This window comes from Syngnathus scovelli, chromosome 13, assembly GCF_024217435.2.
Source record: "Syngnathus scovelli strain Florida chromosome 13, RoL_Ssco_1.2, whole genome shotgun sequence".
NCBI classification, from domain to species: domain Eukaryota; kingdom Metazoa; phylum Chordata; class Actinopteri; order Syngnathiformes; family Syngnathidae; genus Syngnathus; species Syngnathus scovelli.
Window position 1 is genome coordinate 5,484,613 of NC_090859.1, and position 25,000 is coordinate 5,509,612.

The 25,000-nt window shown below is 38.5% G+C and overlaps 3 protein-coding genes across 7 annotated transcripts in view; 2 read left to right on the forward strand and 1 right to left on the reverse strand.

Moving 5' to 3' along the window:
* Positions 1-5,800, reverse strand: part of ptpa (protein phosphatase 2 phosphatase activator) — a 23,181-nt gene extending 17,381 nt beyond the window's left edge. For 2 of the 4 annotated variants that reach the window (XM_049737228.1, XM_049737229.2), the window contains exons 1-7: positions 5,690-5,791; positions 4,966-5,069; positions 4,154-4,240; positions 3,836-3,961; positions 3,370-3,487; positions 1,220-1,319; positions 769-893 (exon numbers count right to left, since the gene is read on the reverse strand). In XM_049737228.1, the coding sequence (XP_049593185.1) occupies positions 769-893; positions 1,220-1,319; positions 3,370-3,487; positions 3,836-3,961; positions 4,154-4,240; positions 4,966-5,069; positions 5,690-5,714 (685 nt within the window). In that variant the 5' untranslated portion in view covers positions 5,715-5,791. Of the gene's footprint in view, positions 1-768; positions 894-1,219; positions 1,320-3,369; positions 3,488-3,835; positions 3,962-4,153; positions 4,241-4,965; positions 5,070-5,671 lie in introns of all 4 variants that reach the window. The other 2 variants (XM_049737227.2, XM_068652682.1) reach the window with 2 other exon arrangements.
* Positions 5,801-5,954: 154 nt separating this feature from the next.
* On the forward strand, positions 5,955-16,521 carry crata (carnitine O-acetyltransferase a). Its single transcript, XM_049737201.2, has 14 exons — positions 5,955-6,278; positions 7,942-8,238; positions 8,354-8,472; positions 9,626-9,679; positions 10,096-10,261; positions 11,150-11,324; positions 11,504-11,682; positions 11,791-11,891; positions 12,256-12,375; positions 12,451-12,573; positions 12,705-12,840; positions 14,069-14,131; positions 14,332-14,469; positions 15,691-16,521. The coding sequence occupies exons 1-14, from the start codon at positions 6,255-6,257 to the stop codon at positions 15,904-15,906; spliced, it is 1,911 nt and encodes a 636-aa protein (XP_049593158.1). The 5' UTR covers positions 5,955-6,254; the 3' UTR covers positions 15,907-16,521.
* Positions 16,522-17,498: 977 nt separating this feature from the next.
* Positions 17,499-25,000, forward strand: part of LOC125979196 (leukemia inhibitory factor receptor) — a 12,765-nt gene continuing 5,263 nt past the window's right edge. The window contains exons 1-14 of one of the 2 annotated variants that reach the window (XM_049737186.2): positions 17,499-17,712; positions 17,792-17,960; positions 20,272-20,423; positions 20,513-20,666; positions 20,739-21,014; positions 21,100-21,226; positions 22,283-22,419; positions 22,500-22,645; positions 22,721-22,877; positions 22,983-23,044; positions 23,243-23,462; positions 24,369-24,548; positions 24,653-24,754; positions 24,861-25,000. The exon at positions 24,861-25,000 is cut by the window's right edge and continues 25 nt beyond it. In XM_049737186.2, coding sequence (XP_049593143.1) covers positions 17,891-17,960; positions 20,272-20,423; positions 20,513-20,666; positions 20,739-21,014; positions 21,100-21,226; positions 22,283-22,419; positions 22,500-22,645; positions 22,721-22,877; positions 22,983-23,044; positions 23,243-23,462; positions 24,369-24,548; positions 24,653-24,754; positions 24,861-25,000 — 1,923 coding nt within the window. In that variant the 5' untranslated portion in view covers positions 17,499-17,712; positions 17,792-17,890. The remainder of the gene's footprint in view (positions 17,713-17,791; positions 17,961-20,271; positions 20,424-20,512; positions 20,667-20,738; positions 21,015-21,099; positions 21,227-22,282; positions 22,420-22,499; positions 22,646-22,720; positions 22,878-22,982; positions 23,045-23,242; positions 23,463-24,368; positions 24,549-24,652; positions 24,755-24,860) is intronic. The other variant, XM_049737187.2, reaches the window with a different exon arrangement.

The window sequence follows — 25,000 nt, forward strand, 5'->3', positions numbered from 1 at the left end:
ATATAATAAAAATCAAACCAAAATATGCTTATTCTTCAAGCAATTTCCTACATGCAAGGCATATTTTTAGAGCATTCTACTTGTTTAATTTAGTCCCTTCAAAATAATAGGGAAATTTAAGTTAGAAGTTATCGCAGGTCTTGAGAAATCCCACCTTAAAATAAGAGATATCATAATTCTATAGGCTAGGTGACATAAAAATCACAACTAGTTTTAAGACACATTTTACCCTAGATTTAGTTTTCTGAAATCTTGCTAAGTCATATATTTCTGTTCTATTTAAGATCAGTTTGCAACATTAAGTAAGATAGTTCTCATTTTATTATTATTTTTCAAGCTGATGTTTTATTGTTAGTCGCTCCTCTATTTGTGTCCAACAAATTATTTGGTATTAGTGACCGTTTTCGATCAAGGCGTTAAAATTACTTTCAACACCTAGAGACATAAAAAAAAAACAAAAAAAAAACAGGCATTTGTTGAGTTGAAATTAGAATGGTGGGGAATGCTCAAATCTATTATTATCATGAATACCTTTGCAGCATTTTGATCTCACCATGTCAGTGATTTGAATGATTGCAAATAGGGCCTGTCGTGGGGCACACAGCGCAGATGCGGCCTGTCAGTTGCCCATACCTGTTCGAAAGTAAGCTGCCTGACCAGAAACTGAGCAAGAGAGAAAAAGAGCGCTGACGCAAACGACTATTGCTTGTTGGCAGCAGGAAAATAAAAATATGATCCCCCCACAGGTTAGTTAGAAAATCTTCTTACCAACAAATTGTGAGCTACCCCATATGAAAGGTAGAAACTGGAAGTCATCCAGGCCCCATACACCTTGGCTTCCTGCTGGTTCCATTCTGTAGGTCCTCTGAAGTTTCCGCATCACTGAGAGATACCTAAGAAGAAACACATGGTACACTGGACATAATATGAATTAACAAGGGCTAAGTGATGAACTGGGAGTAACACAAATCTCTGGAATGCAATGTATTTCTGCCTGAAAAGTTGTTAATTCTGGTTAAAGAAAACAAAATCTGAAGCTATGCTTATGGTTTATTGTCTAACATTCAATAACAGACCAATAACACCTAGTCCACAGTAACCACTTACTTTTTGTAAGTTGTTAATTCTGGTTAAAGAAAAAGTCTGAAGCTATGCTTATGGTTTATTGTCTAACATTCAATAACAAACCAATAACATCTAGTCCACAGTAACCACTTACTTATTAAAAACTTTGAAAACAATAGCCAGCTGATCATCTACTTTAAGAGCTCCAACTTTGCAGAGACAGCAGAGGAATGCAGCAAAAGCAGCTTCATGACCTGAAAAGGAAAAACATGATGTGAAATGTGACCAGAAATGTGGAATGTGCAGTTTTAGTTTGTGAACCAAATGGGAAATGGGACTCTTGAGGAATTAAATATGATAATACAGTGATGATATATTTTTCTATAAATTGTAAGAGTCAGTGAAGGTCAATGTAGTTTGTCAATCTTTCATTTGTATACAGTAGATTTGCGTTAATCAATTTGTTTTATAGCAGTTTCACATGAAATTCAGGAAAGGGGCTTCTATCAAACCCCCTTGATGCACAAAGCAACATTAACCAACCACAGTGGATCTTTCATTTGTTTCGTTTTATTCAGATTTTGAAACGTGTTTTTACCCAGAGAAAATAATGACAAAATAAAAAAAATTACCGTATTTGCCGGTGTATTGGTCGACCTTTTTCGATCCAAAATCGACCGAAAAAAATCGACCTCGACTTATACACCGAGTCATAAAATTTAACTTCGTATTCATCGCTTCAAATGTGATGGTAACCAAGGCCGTTTCTCATGCATCTCATTGTGCGTTGCACTTAGAAAATTTGAACCGGGCGGCGTGCGCGAGTGCGCGGCCCGCTGGAAGTCGAATGAGGCTCAGCGATCTCATCCGCGGTGCTTATAAACAGCCGATCCGCTCAGCGGGGGCTATTTTCGGCCACTCGGCGCGTGCGCACGGCCTCCCGGATGTGCCGTGCGGCGTGCGCGAGTGCGCGGCCCGCTGGAAGTCGAATGAGGCTCAGCGATCTCCTCCGCGGTGCTTATAAACAGCCGATTCGCTCGGCGGGGGCTATTTTCGGCCACTTGGCGCGTGCGCACGGCCTCCCGGATGTGCCGAAGGGTGCGCGAGCTCGCCGGCCGCTGGAAGTCGAATGAGGCTCCGCGATCTCCCCCGCGGTGCTTATAAACAGCCGATCCGCTCGGCGGGGGCTATTTTCGGCCACTTGGCGCGTGCGCACGGCCTCCCGGATGTGCCGGGCGGGTGCGCGAGCTCGCCGGCCGCATGAAGTCGAATGAGGCTCCGCGATCTCCTCCGCGGTGCTTATAAAGTGGCGATCCGCTCGGCTTGGAGCTATTTCCGGCCTCCCGTTGGTGCCGGGCGGCGTGCGCGAGCTCGCCGGCCGCTGGAAGTCGAATGAGGCTCCGCGATCTCCTCCGCGGTGCTTATAAACAGCCGCATGCGCACGGCCTCCCGGAATTTGAACACATTTCGTCAATAAATTTCGCATATTGAATTTTGAAGTTTAATATAATGCAACAATTGAGCTCGACTTATACAAAGGATATATCATAAAATCGTAAATTTCCGCCGAATTTTAGGGGGTCGACTTATACACCGAGTCGACCTGTACACCGGCAAATACGGTATGAAAACATAGTCTGCTCATGACTTCTACTCATGAACTTTCTCACTCACTCATATTTCTAGAAAGCAACCAACCATCCTGTAAGTTGTCTTTTCAGTTTTTGTGTTCTTTCTAAAACACCATAAAGTGCCACAAGATGGCATTGCAAATATTGCTAATAGACAAAAAGGTGCTTTGGCGCCATCATATGGCATTTTGGTGGCAAGGAACTATGTTAAAGTGAATCAAACATGCTTCAATCAGATATGCCAAAGCTTTTTCTAGTCGGAGAGTAGTACATTGGCATCTTTAGACAATTATGAACTTTTGTCAAGAGTGGTTGAGGGTGCCAATTGTGGTTTTTCAGTATTTGCAGGAGGGCCCTTTAAAATTAAAGGGGAACAAACAGTCTTGACTAAAAGAGCAAATGACAGATGGAATACAGCAGTGATTTACATTGAAGAATTGCCTTAAACATCTGTTAAAATGAAGTAGAATCGAGTTAGTATAAGGGACAAGATGGCAGTTCGGAAATTGGAATTTGGAGCAGCTTTCGATGCTGAAATGTATGACCCAATGACCATTGTACACCATGTAAACCATTGTAGTGACTTCCATAGGTTTGGTTCAGTCCATACTCTTTGAAAATCAGAGCCTTTTCTTTTTGCGGAGCTATGAAAAAAAACAAAAAACACAAATACCTGTTCCGTAGTCTATTCTGGTGGAGTTTCCCACAGACTCTTTCAGGTAGACGGCAATCTCTGGAGCTGCAGATTGTTTGTCAGCAGGTAGCACTGCTGATACCAAGGCTTCTGCATCCTGCCAACAACACCATTACTTGCAAGTATCTACGAAAGATACTGAGCATCTACTAAAACCTGAGTGGATCAATATTGAGATTTGTGGATTGGATGAGTGACTCTGCATATAAATTCTGCAAAACTTCGACTGAAAGTACTTACTGCATGAGCCTATCATGGACTGTGTAACATTGCACATTCATACTAATCAAATTGCATGTATGAAATTCCCACACATCCACATCTCAAGTTTAATTGTATTGAACTCATGAAATTCTGCACACACACATCAGACCTATCATAAAAATCAATATTTTAGACATTTAGTACGACATAGACTGTGTTTGGTGTGTGCATGCCGACTAACCTGGTCTAATTGAGTAAACCAGGTTCTGAAGGCTTTATTTCCAAAGCGGGAGGGCTGGTCAACAGGAGGGGTCTCATTTATCCATCGGTCCAGAGTGTCCAAAAGATCTAGTAACTTCTCCACCGTCTGTCAAACAAAATAAACAATGACTATAGTTAATGACAGAAGACCACCAATAAACAAAACTACCACTTCTTCATTATACAATAAGTATAAACGTTAGCATTAATGTATACACTACATAAGCCCCAAAAAAAGAAAAATGCTTTTATACATCACAAAACAATTTCCCTGGTTTTAAAAAAAAAGACAACATACCTCAGACACTTTATAAGCACAAGTTAGCTTCTTTCCTTTCACACTTTCATTAAGAGTCAGAATGAATCCCATGTAGTCAGCATAAGCCTGTAATAAGGATGGAAATCTGCAGTTAAGGAAACATTTACAATTACTGACCATGATAGAACAGCATTTCTAAAGAAAAAAAGATGGCATCAACAGTCCATCATTCAAACTGGACATCTTAGTTGTTTTTTTTTCCACTGTGCTGTGTGCAAGAGACAGATGCGGGAGTGCCAGTTTCTGATGTCGGATCAGATATGTAACAGAAACAAAATGCTCCCAGCTGCGAACAGTTTAAAAATACTGTCCACTTAATTGTTCTTGCCGTTTTCGGTTGAGAGAGCTGTGACTATTGCCATACATTTAATTTTGGAATAATAGATTTTTTGATACGAGTTGCTCCTGACGAATAGAATTGCACACTGACTTTTAAATTTGCCTCATGGTGTTGCACTATACTGTACTGCTGCTGTTTTGTTATGCTTATTTGGTCAGTATATACCGCTCCCCATTTTGTGTAGATGGTAATAAATTGACAGCTTTCTATTTGTAATTGCACTGCATTTAATTGTGCTCCACCTTCTTGGCCAGATCACCCTGAAATAAGAGATCTTGGTCTCAATCTGGTTAGGGAAAAGTTCTGATTGATTGAATTTTATTAATGTGGCGATCATGCACTTTGCTTCTGTGATTTGTTTTAAAACAACAGGTTAATCAATCCATGCTCCACTGTTATGGATCTAATGTGTAGATTTACCAGCAATGCTGTCTACCAAAAGGACATTTACCTTAGACCGCTTCCACTTGGCCATGTCGGGCACCATGCTAATTTCTTTCTTTGGTACCATGAAGGGCATTGTAATCTCAAGTGCTTTATCCTCAGAAATGGCTCCTACAAAAAGATGAGATCACCTTGAAATGTGAAGAAACGTAAAAGTTGTAGGCTACCCCAATAACACTATGTCTATGCTTGTTCAATATTTGTGCTTTTTAATTTTATGAACTTTAGCTGGACAGGGGTCTACGATGGTGGTGACGGCGAAAGGTGATCTGACACATTTTAATTGTGGCAAGCACGTCAGCCTTACTTTACTTCTGGGTTTCAACTCAGCACTAAGCTTTCTGTGCAGAGTTGCATGTTCTTCCTGTGTTAATAATTTTCTCGAGGTACAAGCATGACATCTTAAAGACACTCTCATCCATTTAAATTATTATTAAGTAAAGGTGACAGATGATCTATTAACTAGACAAACTAAATGATCAACTAACCACGTATACGTGAATGACAAAAATTCTACTTCTTTACACGTGCATTACGAAAATAAAAGGTTTGTTTGTGGAGTCCCCAAGACTTGAGATTGTAATATTTATGCAGTGACTTAACAGTTACACGTCGATGTACAATGAGTACATACTGTATACATTCAAATCTTCCTAAATGTTAACGGTGCATGAGGAGAAGCAAAACAGAGTTCATAGATCCCTACAACATACATCCCAGTTGAGTTGTACCTGACTGCTGCTCTGATTCCGCCATGTCGAAGTTGCTCTTCTTCGTGGATCACAGAGGGGGGATATACTGGGGATACGACTCACTACCGCCATCGTTGTTGGCTACGTATACAAAACAAACATTTTAGCCAATGCTGTTCATATATAACTACTTTCGCCTTGCATTGACAAAATATTTTCCAATTCATTAGTGATTATTCATAAAACTCTAAACATATTAAACGTGTAAAAAAAAATCGTATTGTACTTGCTTCTGGTTACACGTATGCCGGAAGTGTTTGGAAACTGCAAATTCCATTACTTTTGTACCTGATTTTTATTTTTTTTTTAATTCTCATTTTTTACCCTTTACTTGAATTCTTGCTATAATGATGTGATTAATTTGTATGACACACATTTGCATTTGCTTCGGCATCCGTCCTGTGCAGCTGCCTTGGCGCGTTTAGAGTTTGTCTTGTGTTGGTAGGCACAACGTTAAGACGACACTTCACTGAACCGAATATTTTTGCTGGACTTCAGGCACCGACTTTGATCACTTGCTCAGTGGGCGTTTCTAAGCCTCAGAATGTGGGGCATTTGCAGCAGAATGGTAAGAAACTGACTTTTAGTTTGCTCTTAAAATGTTGCTCATATTACAATGATCAGAATCTGCTCGTTTTTGGCATATAACAAAATAATTATATCTGGCGTATAAATGATGGTGTTTGGACCGTTGGTGATAGTTTACTGCAATATTTGTCAAGACTCGCTTATAGTAAGTTGGCGAGCAAGAATATAGGTCAACCCAAGCTAACTGGGTAAAAGGTTAATTTTGTTTGCAATTTTCAACTTAAGCATAGCTAGCATACAGAATGAAACAATAAAAGGCGATGCCTTACTCGTGTTTGTCGATCTCTTTTGATATAATTTATTTAACTGTGGCAGTGAAAAGTATGCTAACAATAGATTTAAAACGCTATCAAACTGAACCAAATACACAAGACGAGAGGTGAAAGCCGTGTTAACGTCCACAGAAGCTTCAGTTGTTTCTCTATTCGCCCCTGTGCCACTACGCTTTTTTCGCCAGAATATCCTCAGTGTTTGTTTAATACGTACAGAACTGTCAACTGTAGGTTAATGTATATCTAATACCAAGGAGACAAGAAAACGTCGCGTCCTTTTTCTTTTCTGTGTTAAGAGTCAACGTCTTTTCGTCACTCTTTTTTGATAGCAAGCACAGTATGCCTCCTACAGGTGGCTATTATATTGTACACAGCGTGTACTTGGATGGGAATCAGATTGACCTAAGACAGTTATTGTATAGTTGTCTGTATAAAAATTGAATAATTAACAACGAAACATTAGAAGTGGCATAAAGACATTATGGGCATATGTGTGGTGCCCCATAATGTTTTGACAATACTTAAAAATATCTTTCATGTAAAGCATTTTAAATCCTTATGTATTCTGCTATTTGGATCGCAAAGGGTGAGTTTTTAAGTGTCATACAAACATGCATCAATTTTGTAATATCCACGTCATCTTATTTTGTGCAAGAAGCGGTGTACAAAATCGCCCAAACAGAAATCCATTATTACATTCAGACTAATATACAAATATGCAAAATATATGTTGTGTAGAATATAGAATAGATCTTTATTGTCATTGTCACACATGTACAACAAAATTTAAATGCAAAAAGTACCCAGAGAAAACCGACAGAAGCACAACGACATACAACATATATGTGCTAACCACATGCACCACCTTGCTGTGCTAGATGTGTCCTTTTTATAGATGAGCATCATATACTAAATTTACAAGGGAGTGCATTGGAAGACAATGATTGTTTTGAAAGTTCCTAAGATATCCAAAGCAATGCTTCAGTTTGCTATGTACATGATCATTATGCAGATGTGATGTGATATTTATTTTATTTGTTGTGTTATTTATTCATTATTTATTCAGCACGCTGTTGTTTACTTCTTTACTTGATTGTCTGTTGTGGGCCATGTCTTGTCACCGTGGGATAGGGGGGAACGAAATTTCGGTTTCTTTGGGTGTCTTTGGCATGTGGAGAAATTGACAATAAAGCTGACTTTGACTTTTTTTTATATTGCGTGGAGCAGTGCAAAACAGGTCGTAATATATACTGTGTTTTTTTTCCACCTCTTTAGTTAAAACATGTCAATGGGAATAGGAGTGGATGCACAAAACCACCATGACAAATCAGCAATGATTTAAATGTTAAGTTCTCTTATTCAATCTTCCAGGTAAAGGTGGGGATGACAAAACCCGGTGGCCTGGTAAAACCCTGCCACTTGGTGAAGCCAGTTTCAGCAACCCGGATCACTGGGAGATACTTGACCCACCAGAAGGGGTTACCCAGTCTTCCTGTCCCCCCTCTGCAGCAGACATTAGAGCGCTACATCACAGCTCTGGAGCCCATAGTGGAGATGGATGAGCTGATGCACACAAAGGAACTAGTCGATGACTTTCAGAAACCTGGAGGTGTTGGTGAAAGACTGCAGAGAGGCCTTGAGAGGAGAGCGCAAAACACAGAAAATTGGGTGAGCTTGTAAAAAAACAAAAAACAGTTGTACAATATTAACGGCTTGTTTAATGCGTTTTCATTTAAGGATCTATGTGGTGCATATAATTTTAGGTGTTTCACTGTATTTTTAGTTGTCAGAATGGTGGGTGCAGGTGGCTTACCTTGACTATCGTTTGCCGGTGGTGATCCATTCCAGTCCAGGGTTGGTTTTGCCTCGAATGAACTTCATTGATAAGCAGGGACAAATAAGGTGATCATACTTTGCCTAAAACATTACAATAGAGATGATTGACAATTAATGTATTGGAATTGTAGTGTTCCTTGAGAGCCCCAATCCAGCATGTTTTCTATGTTACCCTGTTACAGCACACCTTATTCAAATGATTAGGACTGTTATCAGGCTTGTGCAAAGCTTGCTGATGAGCTGCTCATTTGAGTCAATTGTGTTGGAGCACGGAAACATCAAAGTCAGTCTGCTTTATTGTGAATTTCTTCACATGTCAAGACACACAAAGAGATCGAAATTACGTTTCCCACTATCCCACGGTGACAAGACATATTACACAATATACATACAAGTAAACAGCACAAAAAGTAAAATCAAGAAGGCACAAACAATGAACGAAATAAGAGCGATGAATAAATAATACTACAGTGGTCAAAATTAATTAATTATTCATTCATGAAAACCAATGATCTTTTATGTTTAATCAAAAAAAGACATTTGCAACCGTCTGCCTTTACTACAGAAGACAATAACCACACTAGTGACTGAATCAGTTCCAAAGTTTGGTGTATACCTTAATCCCTCTTGTGTGATATTGTTTAATTGTCCCTTCTTTTTATCGATAAACAATGCCAAATAACCAATAATGAGGACAAAATGTTTTGTAGTACACATTCACGCAAAATAAAATTTTATCAATTTATCAAAATCAATTCTAAAAATATTCAATACTGACAGCCCAACTGGATATTGAGGACTGGACTTGGAGACCCCTGCTCTAAAAGAACCGACAGCGTGGTGTGGCTGTCTGCCTTGAGCGGTTGGGTTTGGGCTGAAAGACCTAGCAAGAGACAAATAAAATGTCTCCACTTGACTGGAAACTTTACTTTTGCTAAATTGTTCTCCTGTGGGCAGTGGGGGAGGGGTGGTGAGTACATGCGTGGCGTATCGCTTGCTTGCTCGCTTAGCACCAGTTGCCCGGGCTTAGTCTTGAGCTATTGTTACAAAGGATTTCACTGGCATGTACCGGAAATAAATGATAAAACAGATATTTTCAAAATTTACAGTTTAAATGTCAAGTGCCCACTGACTAATATATGAATAATTTTAATCATCTAGTCAACGTTAGTCATTTAACCACCCACAGGTTGCAATAACTCTTATTTTTGGTCAACAGGTTTGCTGCCAAACTGATTGCAGGTGTTTTGGATTTCAAGACAATGATTGATAAGTGAGCACATGCAATTATCTTTTGTTTTAATTCTGTTTTATGATAGCAAATATTTTTGTGGTTTTGTATTACTATAATATCCTGTCAACAATTAAAAATGACAATACTTTTGTTCATATCAAATTAAAATCGTAATACTATTGTAGAGATGACAATTAAAGCATCAGTAAGTGTACATTACTCTGCTTTATTAATGCCAAACGATTTCATACCCATACCAATTGTGTCTTTGGTTACTATGTTATTTTGGGAAAACATTCAGAAATGTATTGAAAATATTTATAATGTTATAAATAAATGTAACTTGCTGTTGTCTTAATTTGTTCTGTAATACATAAGCCTATGCTTTCTACACACATTGTCATAAATGCTGTGTCCCGTTTGTTTTAATCAAAAGAGCTGTTGTAATACTGCAGTGAGACCATACCGGTGGAGTACCTGGGAGGGAAGCAACTGTGTATGAATCAATACTATGAAGTGCTATCGTCCTGCCGTATCCCTGGTACGAAGAGGGATGCTGTGGTGAACCATGGAAAAAGTTCCAGGCCCATTAAACACATTACTGTTGTGCACAATTTTCAGGTGAGGAGCACAAATATGGTTTGCTGTCATCTTGATTTTGTCTACTTGACTGAGCAGACTTTTGACTCATTGATGATCCTGGATGGTTCAACAAACAACAAAAATCATATACTGCTAAACATTACATTAAAGTCAAAGCTAAAATCAAAACAATCATCAGTTTGAACATCAGTGTCTGTTCTAATAAACTAGGTCTACCAAAATAAAGTATATTAAATTGGCTCTACTGTAAAGCCAATTTTCTGATGAATCAGAAAATGTAAAAGTTTTGTCATACAAAATTTAATAGATGAGGAAGGTCGTTTGATTGATTTAATTTATTGGCTGTATTGAAGCTCAGAAGACAGCCAATTTGAGGTATCTATGAATTCCTTAATCAATGACAAATCACTTATAAAATTAAAACACAAATACAAGATACACTTTGATGCAAATAAAATTATTTTTGATTATTCGATTAATCGTTGGAATAATCAATAGGATAATCGATTCTAAAAGTATAGTAAGAGCCCTAGAACTAATAAAACTTCCCATCTCTCAGTCAGGCTTCACCAAGGATTTAAAACGCAATAAAGCCCAATGACTTATTTCAATCGTCGTATTTAACACAGAGAAAACAAAAATATAATAAAACAACACATTGTGAAAAAAAATATTATGGGTAAAAGGAACGCCAGGTCAATGTGATTTTCAATCTTTCCAGTGTCGTGATCTGGGACTTGAATCTGGTTCTGTCATTAGTTAGGCAGTTAGATGACTTACCAATGCTAGTTATTACTGTGTGTTCTGCATGACATGAACTGAGCATTTTTGTGCTAAGCTACACTGAATATCTAAACGTGTTACATAACAGTCTCTCTCGCTCTCTCTCTCTCATTTTGAATTTAGTTCTTTGTGCTGGATGTGTACAACAGCGATGGGTCACCACTGACTGCTGAACAGCTCCGTGTTCAGCTCGAGCGTATCTGCAGCGCCTCTGAGAAAACCAGCATGGAGCCTGTGGGCATCCTCACTACCCAACATCGTGACACCTGGGGCAAGACTTATATTGACCTCATCAATGGTAAGTGATCTTAACAATACAATGTTAAACAGTTGCCATTTTTGTTTGTACATTGTGCTTCTAATATACACTCGTGAGCAATGAAAAGGAAACATTAGGCGATTAAAATCACATCATCGGGTCAAGTCCTTCACCTGGATTCCTTAAACTTGGATTTCATAATTGATTTGTTTATTTAGATCAGACCAACAAAGAATCCGTGTCGGCAATTCAAAGAAGCATATTCGCGCTGTGTTTGGATGGGCCGATGCCTCAAGTGCCAGAGGATGCTTATCGGAGCTGCGCGGCAGTGCAAATGTTGCATGGTGGAGGGAGTTTATGGAACAGTGGCAACCGCTGGTTTGACAAAACACTGCAGGTGACATGCAACTCTAAAACTTGGCCTTCAGTCTAGAAAGCGTGTTTATTTGAACATAAAGCGCTCTCAAATTATGTTAGTTGTAATGATGACAAATCTTTCTTTTAGTTTATTGTTGGGGAAGATGGGACATGTGGGGCCAACTATGAGCATGCCCCAGCAGAAGGCCCACCCATTGTCGCCCTGATTGATCATGTTGTGGAATACACGTAAGTACTTAAATAGTTTATTTTATTTGAGCCCCACAGAAAACACCATGAGCCAGATTTACTAGGTTTGCATGTGCAGAAATAGGCACAATTTTGCCACATAGTTCAATTTTAATATTGTTAAAGAAGAATATAGTGAATTTAGCACACTAAATGTGATTTATCAAACCTCAGACAAATAGTGATGGCTGTGTCACTGAACACATCTAAAAAGCAAATGCATATTCCACAGTGAAATTTTCATGCTGATTTGGAGCTAGTCACAGTCATGCTATATCACCTTTGACAACACATGCAATTTAGAGCCTGCTATTTGAGATTTTAGTGAATCAAGCCCGATTGTTTATATCATGTGTAAAATCAGGAGGAAGCCGGAGATGTTTCACTCTACCACAGTGCCTTTGCCTATGCCCAAAAAGCTGCACTTCAACATCACACCTAAGCTCAAGAAGGAAATTGAAGAGGCTAAAAAAAGCATGAATACGTGAGCACTGCATTTTCCATTTCCTAATGAATAATTATATTTAAATTGCTCAGATTCCTCTTGCTGTCTTTGCAGACTAGCGGATGACCTGGATATGAGTGTTATTGTGTTCAGCCACTTTGGAAAAAATGTTGCAAAAGCCCACAAGATGAGCCCTGATGCATTTATACAGGTTGCATTACAACTGGCTTACTACAGGTATTGGGGGGTAAAAAATATACAATTCATCACATTAACTGTTTGATCAATTGAAACTAATAGCGCTTTGTAAATCTAAAACTCAGATAACTAATGTAACATCATATTTAGAACTGTTTTTTTCTTTGCAGGATGTATCAGCATTGTTGTGCAACATATGAAAGCGCCTCTCTGCGTATGTTTCGACTTGGTCGCACTGATACAATCAGATCAGTCTCGACTGCCTCTGCTGCTTTTGTGAAGTCCTTTGATGATCCAAACAAACAGGTGTGATATACTCCCCTTTCAGAAACCTTGTTCCGTGAGTCGTCACCTGATTCTGCTGGAGGAGTTTGGGTGTCCAAATGATCCTGAGATTCAAGTTTTCATAAGCTTTATCCCCCTCATAGGGTCGACAACAGTAAATAGACAGACGTGGCATGGCTCATCTGTATTTTGGGTTTGGTAAAGTGGCACAACTTCGCTGAGCATCTTCTGCATTTTTTATTTTCAGTCGACATTAAGTGGCCGGGTCATACCAAAGACTATAAAAATGGGACCCATTGCCTCCCTGCTTGGAACTCAGCATTAAGGGTTGGAATTGGGCTAAGCGAGTCAACCCCTACAGAAAATCAATTTTTCCCCTTGGGTTGGTGTCAGGAAGGGCATCCGACTGTAAAAACCTTTGCTCCAAAAATATTCTCAGTATGGCATTTCATCCACTGGCCATGGACCACCTCCAGTGGAAGAAAGCCATATTGAGAATCCAGTCCTACCCAGCGGAGTCTGGAAAGTGGACTTTAAAAAGAAGAAAAAAAAAAAGTCGACATTAAGTGGCAGTACAAGGTAAAATGGCAGCCCCTTGATATTTACAAAAGATGGAGAATTTTCCTGCTTGATTCAAATTTCACATGCAATATTGCCATTTTTAATGACTATGGATTACACTTTTTTCATAGTTTGGCTGGTCCTGTGACTTATACCCAAAATTCCCATTTGCTAATTGTGTTGATGGCATCGAATGAGTAATGGTTGGATTCTAAACTTCCGCTTCTAAACTACAAAAGTGTTTCAGAATCAAATGAATTTCAAAAATATACCTTAAGGAGAATCCTCGAATGAGGGGCCATCTAGTTGATTCAAAGAACATTCCTTATCGGAGCGCCTCCATTTTAGAGCAACCTGTCCGAGTAGCTGTGATAGATTATTTCAGCGACATCAATTTTTTTTGTAAACACTGGCTTTTATACATTTATCTGTATCGATTTTTATCGCCCCACATCTGCCATTCTGGTATCAATAGGGTCTGTTGGGTCTTTGAATGCCCCGCGTTTTCCAGTTGTTTATTTTTTATCTTGTTCTATGTGTTTCTGCCTGTCTAATAGCTTTATTAATACTTTTTAAAAACATCTTACACATTATTATTAGGCAAGTATCTGTGTACAAAATTAATTCATTGTAGTGCTGTACTATGGGTAGTTAATCTAGAACACTGTCATCTTTTTCTCTTATGCAGAACAGGGAGAAGGTGGATCTCTTGGAGAAAGCTGTAAAAGCTCACAGGTCATATACCAACATGGTGAGTGAGTGCATTGCCTTCTCCGTTCCCATTGAAAATCATTTGTTTTCAGCATTGATTAGTTATGGATGTTTAACTGGTACTGTTGCTGTGGTATTTGTTTGACAGAGTCTGACATGTAAGATAGATGAAGGATAGGCGCGGGCGTAACTTATTTTGGCAACAATGCTATTTGTATCCATCCTCTTTGTCCTTGTCAGGCAATCAGCGGTCAAGCAATTGACCGACATCTACTAGGTCTGAAGATGCAGGCTGCTGAAGAAAAGATCTCAATTCCTGATGTCTTCAAAGATCCCTCCTATGCCAAAGCTTTGCACTACTGTTTATCTACAAGTCAGGTATACTTTATTTTCTGAATATATAAAAAGGTCTTAGGTCTTAGCATAAATCTTAAGACATCTCTTGGTCTCTTGTTTTGCTATGCTGATACTACATACTGATACTGTATTTTTCGGACTATAAGTTGCGCCGGAGCACAGCCATAAAATGCATAATAAAGAAGAAAAAGACATCTGAGTCACACTGGAGTATAAGTCGCATTTTGGGGGGAAATTCATTTGATAAAATCCAACACCAAGAACAGACATGTCATCTTTAAAGGTCATTTAAAATAAAAATAGAATAGGGGCAACAACAGGCTGAATAATTTTATGGTATGCTAATGTTACATGACATAAACAACGAACTTAGAACGCACCTGACGTAACATATTAAAAGTTATTCAGATAACTATAGCATAAATAACATGCTAACAAGTTTACCAAACCATCCGTGTCACTCCAAATCACTAACTCCAATCAAATTGTCATCCTTGGTGTCACTTTTGAACAATTCCGCTAACTCTGGAAGTACAAGATGCAGCACTTCCTGTTCTACGTGGCTTACATCAGATTAGTCAGTTGCCGTTCCAATTATTCCACACCAAATACTACAAACTCAAATCGCAGATTACTTTGTTTTCAAACTCATCTTAAAGTGTATCTTTAAAGATAAATGGCTAGCATGGTTTGATTGAAAAAGAAATGCACAGGAAATATGTGAATCCACACCAAATACTACAAACTCAAATCGCAGATTACTTTGTTTTCAAACTCATCTTAAAGTGTATCTTTAAAGATAAATGGCTAGCATGGTTTGATTGAAAAAGAAATGCACAGGAAATATGTGAACCAGCTTTTGTTGGCTTCGCAACCGGTAAAAATACCATTGCCGAACAATAACGGCGCCTCGGCATTTTGTTAGCTTGAGCTTTTTAATAGTAATTCCGCTGAGCAAAAATATGCAGACGTGGCAAAGGCACTTTTTAATGTCTGCTAACAACCCAGGCTAAACTAAGCTGCAGCTCATCATAAAAAGATTGGAGGAGAGGTAAGGTATATTACTTCAACATACTTAAGACAGGGTTTGGTGCTATCTTGTGGCATTTTAATGGGTTGGATAGGTTTGTAGAAAAATAACGCAAATATGTGAATTTGTTAATAATAAACCGCATAGATGAAAGGGCTGAATGTACTGTGCTTTGCATATTTGGCCTTCAAAATACTTTATTTTTCCAAAAGGTGCCATCCAAGACTGACTGCGTCATGTGTTTTGGCCCTGTTGTACCTAATGGATATGGCGTCTGCTACAATCCCATGAATGATCACATCAACTTTGCGATTTCATCTTTCAATGGGTGTAAAGAAACAAATGCAGCCAGTTTGGCTCAAGCTGTGGAGAATGCACTTGTTGACATAAAGACGCTGCTGGAACAAACACCAAGAGCCAAACTGTGATGCTGGCTCTGGATGCAGACCAGATTTAGTGAACACTGAAATAACTTGAAGGAATTGATCTCATTTCGTACTTATTAACGATACATATTTTTAGAGATGTTCTTTGGCATATCATAAACCTTGTCCATCATTTTAACGAGAGTCAAATCATGCATAACCAGAATGAAATCACTTCAGCTTAATAAATAATGATTGTAGTCTGGGTGTAAAATCAAGGTTAAAGCAAAGTCAGCCATGGTGCAGTAAACTCAATTCAGTGAGATTTTTATAATGTCTGAAAACATTGCATGACTTTTATAATGTCTGAAAACATTGTATGACAAACAAAACCTACTTTCTGCAAGAAGTAAATGTCCTCTGCAGTCGAATTATGCACTACTGTTCAAATAGTTTTGTTTTCCCCTAGTGATTTTACTGTCCAGTTTTAAAAGAATCAAGACTGTGCCTTCATTTATGTTGTCACTTGACACTTTGGCCGATGCAGCACAGATGTTACTTTGAATGGTCAGTCATCATTTTTTTTGTACAATGTAAATTGTCTTATATAATTGTGTAAAAGTGTTTCTTTGACAAGTTGTGCCACATGAAATATTTGAATTAAAATATTTAATGATTTTTTTGTAATATTTTATTGTAAAGGGACTTGGTTGTGTGCGTACTGCATCATTTTGCATCCCAAGTATTGTTGCAATTGGAAGTACGAATAAACCTAGAACGTACGGAATACCCATATGTTGTCATCAACTACCTTAAACCAAGCCTTTACCGCATGGAAATTTAGCCTCCTGTCCTTGGAAGTGAGATGCAAACAAAAAGAGGAAGGAAAGAAGACTTCAGAGCCCGCATGAACAGATCAAGGAGAAAGTGAAATGGATTTGTGATGATTTAACAATACCCATCCATTTTTTATACTTTTTTTTTCTCATGGTCATGGGTGAGATGGATAGGATCCAAAGGAAACCCATGCATGATGCACTGCAAGAGGAAGGCTCGGGCTGAGATCGGAATCCCTAACAGTCGGGCAGGTGTGCTAACCATGAGCAACAGCAACATCAGAGGAAGTGACTTATAATTAATGTGCGATGTCAGCGTTAAGGCCCTAAGCCAATTATTTGTGAAGGTGGTGGGGTCTGTGTTCAAGGCCTTGCTTAAGGAGATTGCTCAGGAAGCATACCAATAGCAATTTTAATATTTCCTTCCATTCATTGTGAGATTCAAACCATCGTATGACATAGCTGTTTTAACTACTGTCTTAATTACTATGTATACAGTAATCACAGTGTCATGAAATGTTACACAGTAAGTATGTAACCATGAATGTCAAGTACATGTTAAATCCTGCCTTGGCTGTCACAGGAAACACTTCCATGTCAATTCCACAAACAGTATTTTGGTCTATTCAGTGCCTTGCTCAAAGAGACCACAACAGTATCTCAGGAAGAAAACTAGCAAATCCCCAACAATTTGTTCTTTATTTCGTTTCTACCATTACCCAAAATTCCCCTTATTTACATTTTTTTTTTCTTCCCTACTGGGCCCCACTTCACCGGAAACAGGACGTCATTTCCAAGCACAGAGAGTTCATGTCGTTATCCGACCAGTATGACTAATGGTTACCAGAAAGTAGCCTCTACATTTCCTGCATTCCTATCCCTGTGGATTTCACAATCATTAGAAGGTCAGCAAGCAAATAGACTCCAGTGTGTGTACGACAGGCTGTGCTTGACACTACTGTTGCTGCAGGGACAAACTGGATTTTGTTGCCTTTATGAATCTTTTCACACACTTCTGGAATTATTTTCTCAGGTGAGACCATTTGATTTACCTCAGTTCTATGAAATCCTTTATGACTGACACTAAAAAAAACATTCAAATTTTCTTCTAGAGCTGGCAGCTTCAGCTAAAGACAAACCAGTTCACTGATTCCATGGAGATGAACTAAAAAGTTCTGCTTTAAAGAATCTGGCAATACGGTCTCACCATCATGATCACATGGCTGTTATTTGTCTCACTGTTCTGCAACAGTGCACAAGATGGAAATTTAAAGGACAATGGTGAGTAACCTAAGCCTAAAATTGTTAGCATAGGCTGTGTGGCACTCAAGTATTTGATGACAAACGATGACGTGCTTTTAACATGCTCTGTTGCTGTTACTCCAGTTAAGCAAATTTTCACATCTATATCAATAAGACCTATTTTGGTTTTCCTAAATAACTCCCACAGCTAATGTTGCTCCTATCTTGTGTTTCTTTGACTTTCTTTGACTAGTTGGCTTTTATGTGTGTGGTTACTTCACTGCATAGGAGCTGAGTTACTTATAGAAATTTCCAGAAGGCATACACCCATCTAGACATTACATAAAAAAATTATAAAGAACGATAAATTTGGGTGTTTACTTTTAGATGCTTACAGTACATCTGTATCTGATAAATTATATTATTGCTTCATGTGAATGACAGCTAGGTGTTTTGTTGGACCGTGCACCTTATTGATAACTCAAAAAAATAATGCTAAACGTCAACCACGAGATGGTCATGGACCGTTCCCGGTGGAAGAAAGCCATATCGAGAATCCAGTCCAAGCCAGCGGCGCCTGGAAAGCGGACTTTAAACCGATGATGATGATGAAGATAATGATGATGATGACCAACACAAAAATCAGAGACGTGTCTCTGCAGAAATCACATGATTTATCAAGCTGCGAGCAGATGGATAATAAATCAGAGTCAATGCATAATCATTGTCCCAAACCAAGACACTAATGTCAAATGTCCTGAAGCCATTGGTGTACCAGGAAACAGTGTGGGCACTGTAAAAAGAAAGAAGCACTGTTAGTGACATGGGTAGTAACCTCCAGTGGGCAGAAACAAAAATATTAAAATATTTAAAACATCAAGTATTGATTACATTATCTACTTTAAGATTCAAAATATCCCAGTCAAGTTATTTTACATTAAACTCATGCAGACAGCCATACTTTGCATATGGGCGTAGTCATGCTGGAATGGGGAAAAAGGCCTTCCGCAATTTTGATAGACATGATTTGTCCCTCCACATAACAAATTTCCATTTTGCAGAGTCCATCACACACTTTATATCACTCTGGTGCTGTGATTTAAAGCTTAATTGCCTTCAACTGCTAGACCGTGTACACCCATGTCATTAAGCTCCCCACACACAAGGCAAGAGGACGTTGCAAACTCTTCTATTTCCTGAGTCAGCACAGTATTGCAACTTTTATATAATGTGTGCCTCAGCACTTTGTAACCACATGCTGCGACTTAAAGTGGTTTGCCCCTACGGTGCTGAGTGATTCTAAATGCTTCTATCGCGCGCAGTTAAACACTGGGAGATGAGGCATTGGTGAGCTCCCCAATTGAGGACTGACCAATTTTGTCACAAATGTTAAGACTGTGGTCTTGCAGCTGGTGTATTATTTTGACATTCAGTTTTGTACTGTGAGGTTGTAATGAAATGTTACAATTATTTAAAACAAACAAAAATGAAGGTTGATATAAATACTGACTTTTTGCTAATTTAATTAACTTATGTTAAAAAGTGAGAAATTAAGTTAAGTAATTTTTAATTGTTTAGTGAAATCCAAAATGTCTGTAACAACTAAATGTGAGCATGCGTGTGCATGTGTATGTGTATGTGTATGTGTATGTATGAAGGATTCAAAGTGGTCCTATGCTGAATTTGAAATCTGCTAGATTCAGTTTCTAAAAAAAGGAAAAAAGAATCATTGTTGAGGGCCTACAATCCTGCATCTGCAAGCTTTGAGAAGATTAATCCGATATAACAACACTTAGAAGCTGAAATCTGAACTGGTTGCCAGCCAATCATAGGGCACTCAGAGATGAACAATCATCCGCACTCACACTCTCACCTATAAGCAATTTGGAGTGCTCAAGCATTTTTTGGGATGTGGGAGGAAACCGGAGTGCCTGGAGAAAATCCACGCAGGCACATGGAGAACATGCAAACTCCACACTGGGAGAGCCGGAGGTGGAATTAAACCCCCACCTTCCACACTATGAGGCGGATACGCGAACCAGTGTTCCACCGAGCCGCCAAAAAACATTGAAATGTTCGCTTTAAAAAAAAAAAAAAACACTTTCACTCCTACACTTGTTGAAATATCAGCTTTAAAAAAATAACAAATACTTTCACTCTTACACTTGTTGAATTTACTCAATTTCATGTTGACAATTGGTTGCACACAATAAGGGAGAAGGTAGACAAACGCCATATTTTAATGCACACAGACATCTGGTCACCCTTATTTACAGAATATTGGACTTTCATTTGAGGATCACAGGTTCAGGGGACTCTCTTTAATCTTGACATCTTTATTTTTCATCAGCTGTTTTTCACTGTGGACCAAAGAATATAAAGGTTACCACTTCAGACCACAGAATCCTGGTAACATGGGAGGATGACCAAATGTGCATGTCAGTACATGACTTGCTGATGTATGAACTGGAGGTGCTCATAGCTGACAAGCCAGTACATTATGTAAGTTTTGGCTGGCTAATGTTTGCCGTATTGATTTGTGAAATTCTAAGTAAAACTCTTGAACGTGTTTTGTTTTTCTCAATGCTTAGAAGGAAGTCACTGTTACTCCAGATCAGATAGGATCTACTCATTCCTGGAGCTGGTCACCCCATTTACCATTGGAGTGTGCTTCTCTGACAATACAGCTCAGGTCTCGGTCCGAAAACTGGACAAGCCAGTGGGAACGGGAGGAGCTAATTCCTGGTTCATAATACTTCTACTTCTCATTTTTATGACATTCTTAGTATGTTGTTGTCACACAGTTGTTGTCATCAGCAGGCCACATTCACTCCGTTATGCCAGAGGTTTATCCACGAGACGAGATCTTTCAAGTTGGCAGTAAAGCTACCTTCTGCTGTGTTCTACCAATGGGAGAAGTTTTGAAGGAACTACATCTAACTGGACAAAGCAGCACTAACCGGGAGATTAGCAAGATCAACAATCATACATATACCCTGACTGTCGACTTGAACAAACCATCAATGACCAGTTGCACCGATATAATTTGTGAAACAACGACATCTGACAATGGGGCTTGTGCTTACGTTGGATGTAAGTTCCAATTGAGATATAGATGTATTAATTAGCTGTTATCACATTCATGAATAATTCTATGTTTCAATGAATGAATGACCAGATCCACCTGCTGATCAAGATCTCACCTGTGAAACTCAGGATTTCCAATCAGTTGAGTGTCTGTGGACAGTGGGACAAAACACACATTTGGCTATCGGGAGTCCAACAAACTATCAACTACTTGAAAGGTATTAAATACGTTGTTTTTTTTTTCCAGTGACAGGTTTCATCTGAACAAGTTGCTATGAAGAGGGGCTGTAGGATTTTCTTATTATGATACTGATTATTATAATTAATTACAAGGGATCGGTCTAAGCTCAAAATGACAATTGTTTTTGTAAACACCCTGGTTCTGCCCCACGTTGGTAATTGCCTAAGTCAGTGAGTGTCCTGAGCCTTCTCAAGTACACAACTAGTCATTGTAAAATAAATACTCAAGTACCTGAAAACTCAAGTGTAGTAGCCAAGTATTCATACTTCATTACTTCCACCACTGTTGCTGGTGCGTGGATGTTTGACATCTTGATTCCACAGAAGTGTTAAATGGTGCTGACAAGCATGTGTCATCGTCAACGGTTCAATTGCCCTTTTGTACTTCCTCATTATTATGTTTCTACAAGACACTTTTGTGGTTTCAATGTTTCAGATTTTTTCCCCCCATTCAACATTTGAATAAAAGTAAATGTGAAAATTAGTGAATTAGTAAAAGTCACAAAAAATTGAAAACTTACTTGTTTTGGCTTTCTTATGCTACAATTATTTCTTGCCTGGACCGTAAAGCACTCTATTTGTAGACTCACAGCCACAGGAAATGAGTACGTTTGTTTGTCTTAGTTTAGTTTATTTATGCTGAAACGTATAAGGAGTGATGAAAAAAATAATAACAATTAAGCATAAACAGGTCAATATACACTAATGTAATAGAGAGACAAATGATGTGTCGATCACATATACATTTCAGTTTATGAGCGAGTAAGGCACATTTCAAAAGGCACATTTCATCCACTGCCATCTTCTTAGTAGCATACATATATCGCTGGCGTTGGGCGGAGTCATCCTATCTTCAAAATCATCAGTTTTCAGGAAACCCCAATAATGTCAGGTTTGTTCAGCCATCGCATTGTGAAAAAGAGCAAGCCATTTTCAATGGCATGGTGGAGCGGTCTTTGGGCGGTAGGATGAAATGTTAAATAATAGATTCATGTCAGATTAAAATGTATATTCTCTTGGCCTTTGTGTTCCAGTAATTGTGTGGAGGGGTCCAATGGGAGATGCTCTCACAAAGTGCGAGTGGATTTTGGAGAGAGGAATTGGACTTTAATAGCACAAAACAAACTTGGTACAGTCAAACTCACTGATAGGGCAGACCTAACTAAAAGAGGTACATCCGTTTAAACCCTTTCCACAGCCAAAGAAAACACAACTATTGTGAAATCAAAGTTCTTGTTTCTGTCATTTCAGTGCACATGTTTGCCCCACAACAAGTTAAAGTCTCATCAGTGAATGCCAGTAATGTCAGACTAGAGTGGGATTGGGCAATACAAATGTACAACGATTTCAATACAACATGCCAACTAAACATCAGTGATGGAGAAACACATGCAGTAGTGAGTTAACAAAATAAATATATAATTTATCAAAATAATAAAATAAAACATTGTTCTCCCATACTGACATCCTAGAGAGAATACTATGTTGGAGTTGGTCATAATTTTGCAGTCATATATGACTTGATTCCCAACTGGACATACAAGGTGATGATGCGATGTGGAACAACTGAACATTTCTGGAAGTGGAGCGAGTGGAGCTCAAGTGTCGAGTTCCACACGATGGGCAATGGTTTGTATTTAATAATATTGTGCAATAGGCTAAACAAACACAATTTATAAATACAGATTTTGCTTGGTAATTGCACTCAAGTTGACTTGTTACACTGTTCTACAGTTCCAGATGCTCTTGATATATGGATGCAGATAAAAGACAGCCAAACTATAATCACTTGGAAAGTAAGCCTGTACTTTATTATATTTACCTTGAATTTTTTTCATGACAACTTTAAGCCTAGATCCTGAAAATTAAAAACAATTTCCAATTATAATATAACAATAAAGTAATTTTAATCACTTTAGAATAAATGTTTGCACATTGTCATTTTCTCACTTTCTACTCTGCTCCACACAATACCTAATATTCACTTTTTGTAGGTACCACTGGCCAACCAAAGCCACGGCGACATCATAGATTATGAAATTAATTGGGCACCAACCTCTGAAAGACAAAATCAATCCAGAGTGATCATGCACCCAAAGCACAGTTATGCTCTTCATCTGGACGCCATGAAAGAGCATCCAGTCAGTGTTATAGCCAGGAATAAATATGGAAACTCTTCTCCTTCAACTATCACCATCCCAATCCTCAATGCAGGTATAATGAAAATGAACAACAGAAGATATGACTATTAAGTAGGATATAAATAGGGCATGAATGTTTTTTTCTATTTCTATGTATCTATCTTTTTAAGGTGTAGTTTTTCTTCACAATGCGTTGTTTTCCCTTAAGAAACACATTTAAGATTAATTCCTGTTATCAACTAACCTGCAATTTTGCACTTTTTTCATTTAATCCAGTTAATTACTTTGACTCAAATTATTTACCGTATTTTCCGGACTATAAATCGCAGTTTTTTTTCATAGTTTGGCCGGAGGTGCGACTTATACTCAGGAGCGACTTATATGTGAAATTATTAACACTACCTGACTAGTATATCACTTCACATGTTATTTTCACACTAAACCGCATGAGGGCGCTCTAGGCCCGTGAAATAATTGAAACTGCAACTGACGATGAGTCAGCGCTGCATCTACTTCCGGAGTCAGCGAAGTTGTTTATAAGAGACACGGGACGAAGATTTTGATGGATTTAATGATTTGGAGTGACACAAATGGTTCGATAAACTTATTTATGTTGTAGTGATTTGAATAATATGTTATGTCAGGCCCGTTCTCAGTTCCTCGTTTTTGTGTTTATGTAATGTAAGCATATCGTACTGTTCAGCCTGTTGTTGCCTATTTGTGTCTGTTTTTGGTGTTGAATTTTGTCAAATAAATTTCCCCCGAAAATACGGCTTACACTCCGGTGCGACTTGGTATTTGTTTTTTTTCTTCTTTATTATGCATTTTATGGCTGATGCGACTTGTACTCCAGAGCGACTTATAGTCCGGAAAATCCGGTACATTCTTTCGAATTTTCTAGTGGTTATCTTTTTTTTAATTATTATTATGTTATAAACAGCTATTCCATCACTAAATTTGAATGCATGTTTTCTTACAGGAATTGGTAGAGTTAAGTCATCAAGGGCACAAGGCATTAACGGTGGTTTCAACCTGTCTTGGTCCCCCAGTCCAATCGCTAGCTGTGGCTACATCGTGGACTGGTGCCCCATGATAGGCCCGTGCATAGTAGACTGGTTGAGAGTCCCTCCCACTGAAACTAATATCAGTATATTTTCAAGTAAGTTAAGTTATTTCCTTTATGTGGGTATGATATCTATATATTTGCATTCACAGAATGATGTGTAAGCACCTTTCTTGTGGTGTGTGTTATGTCTCTCGCAGAAAATTTAAGAGAGGGAGTTAGATACTTGCTATCGATACATGCCTGCACTCAAGGAGCTCCAGTGTTACTTGAGCGACTAGAAGGATATGTCAAAGAAAAAAGTAAGCTATGTCTTTTGGAGTGAATTGTTTGCGGCCTTCTGGTTTCTGAATAAATATGTCATAAATAAATGTTGCTTTGTTTTCCATGTCTCCACTGTTTTGCCAGTCATACAAGACGATCTTTTTAAAACATTGAAATGGAAACAGAGGGATATGGATGTTGTGGTGTCCTGGGATCCTTTAGCTCTGCAAGAGCAGTCTGCTTTCATCCAAGGCTACATTTTATACTATTGGGACCACAACAGC

What these genes read in the sequence shown, in the direction of transcription:
- crata (XM_049737201.2), top strand. Translation starts at nt 6,255, where the DNA reads ATGTGGGGCATTTGCAGCAGAATG. An exon ending in TTCAAGACAATGATTGATAA is followed by an intron (nt 9,680 to 10,095) that starts GTGAGCACATGC and finishes GTAATACTGCAG; the next exon opens with TGAGACCATACCGGTGGAGT. An exon ending in ACAGGTCATATACCAACATG is followed by an intron (nt 14,132 to 14,331) that starts GTGAGTGAGTGC and finishes TGTCCTTGTCAG; the next exon opens with GCAATCAGCGGTCAAGCAAT.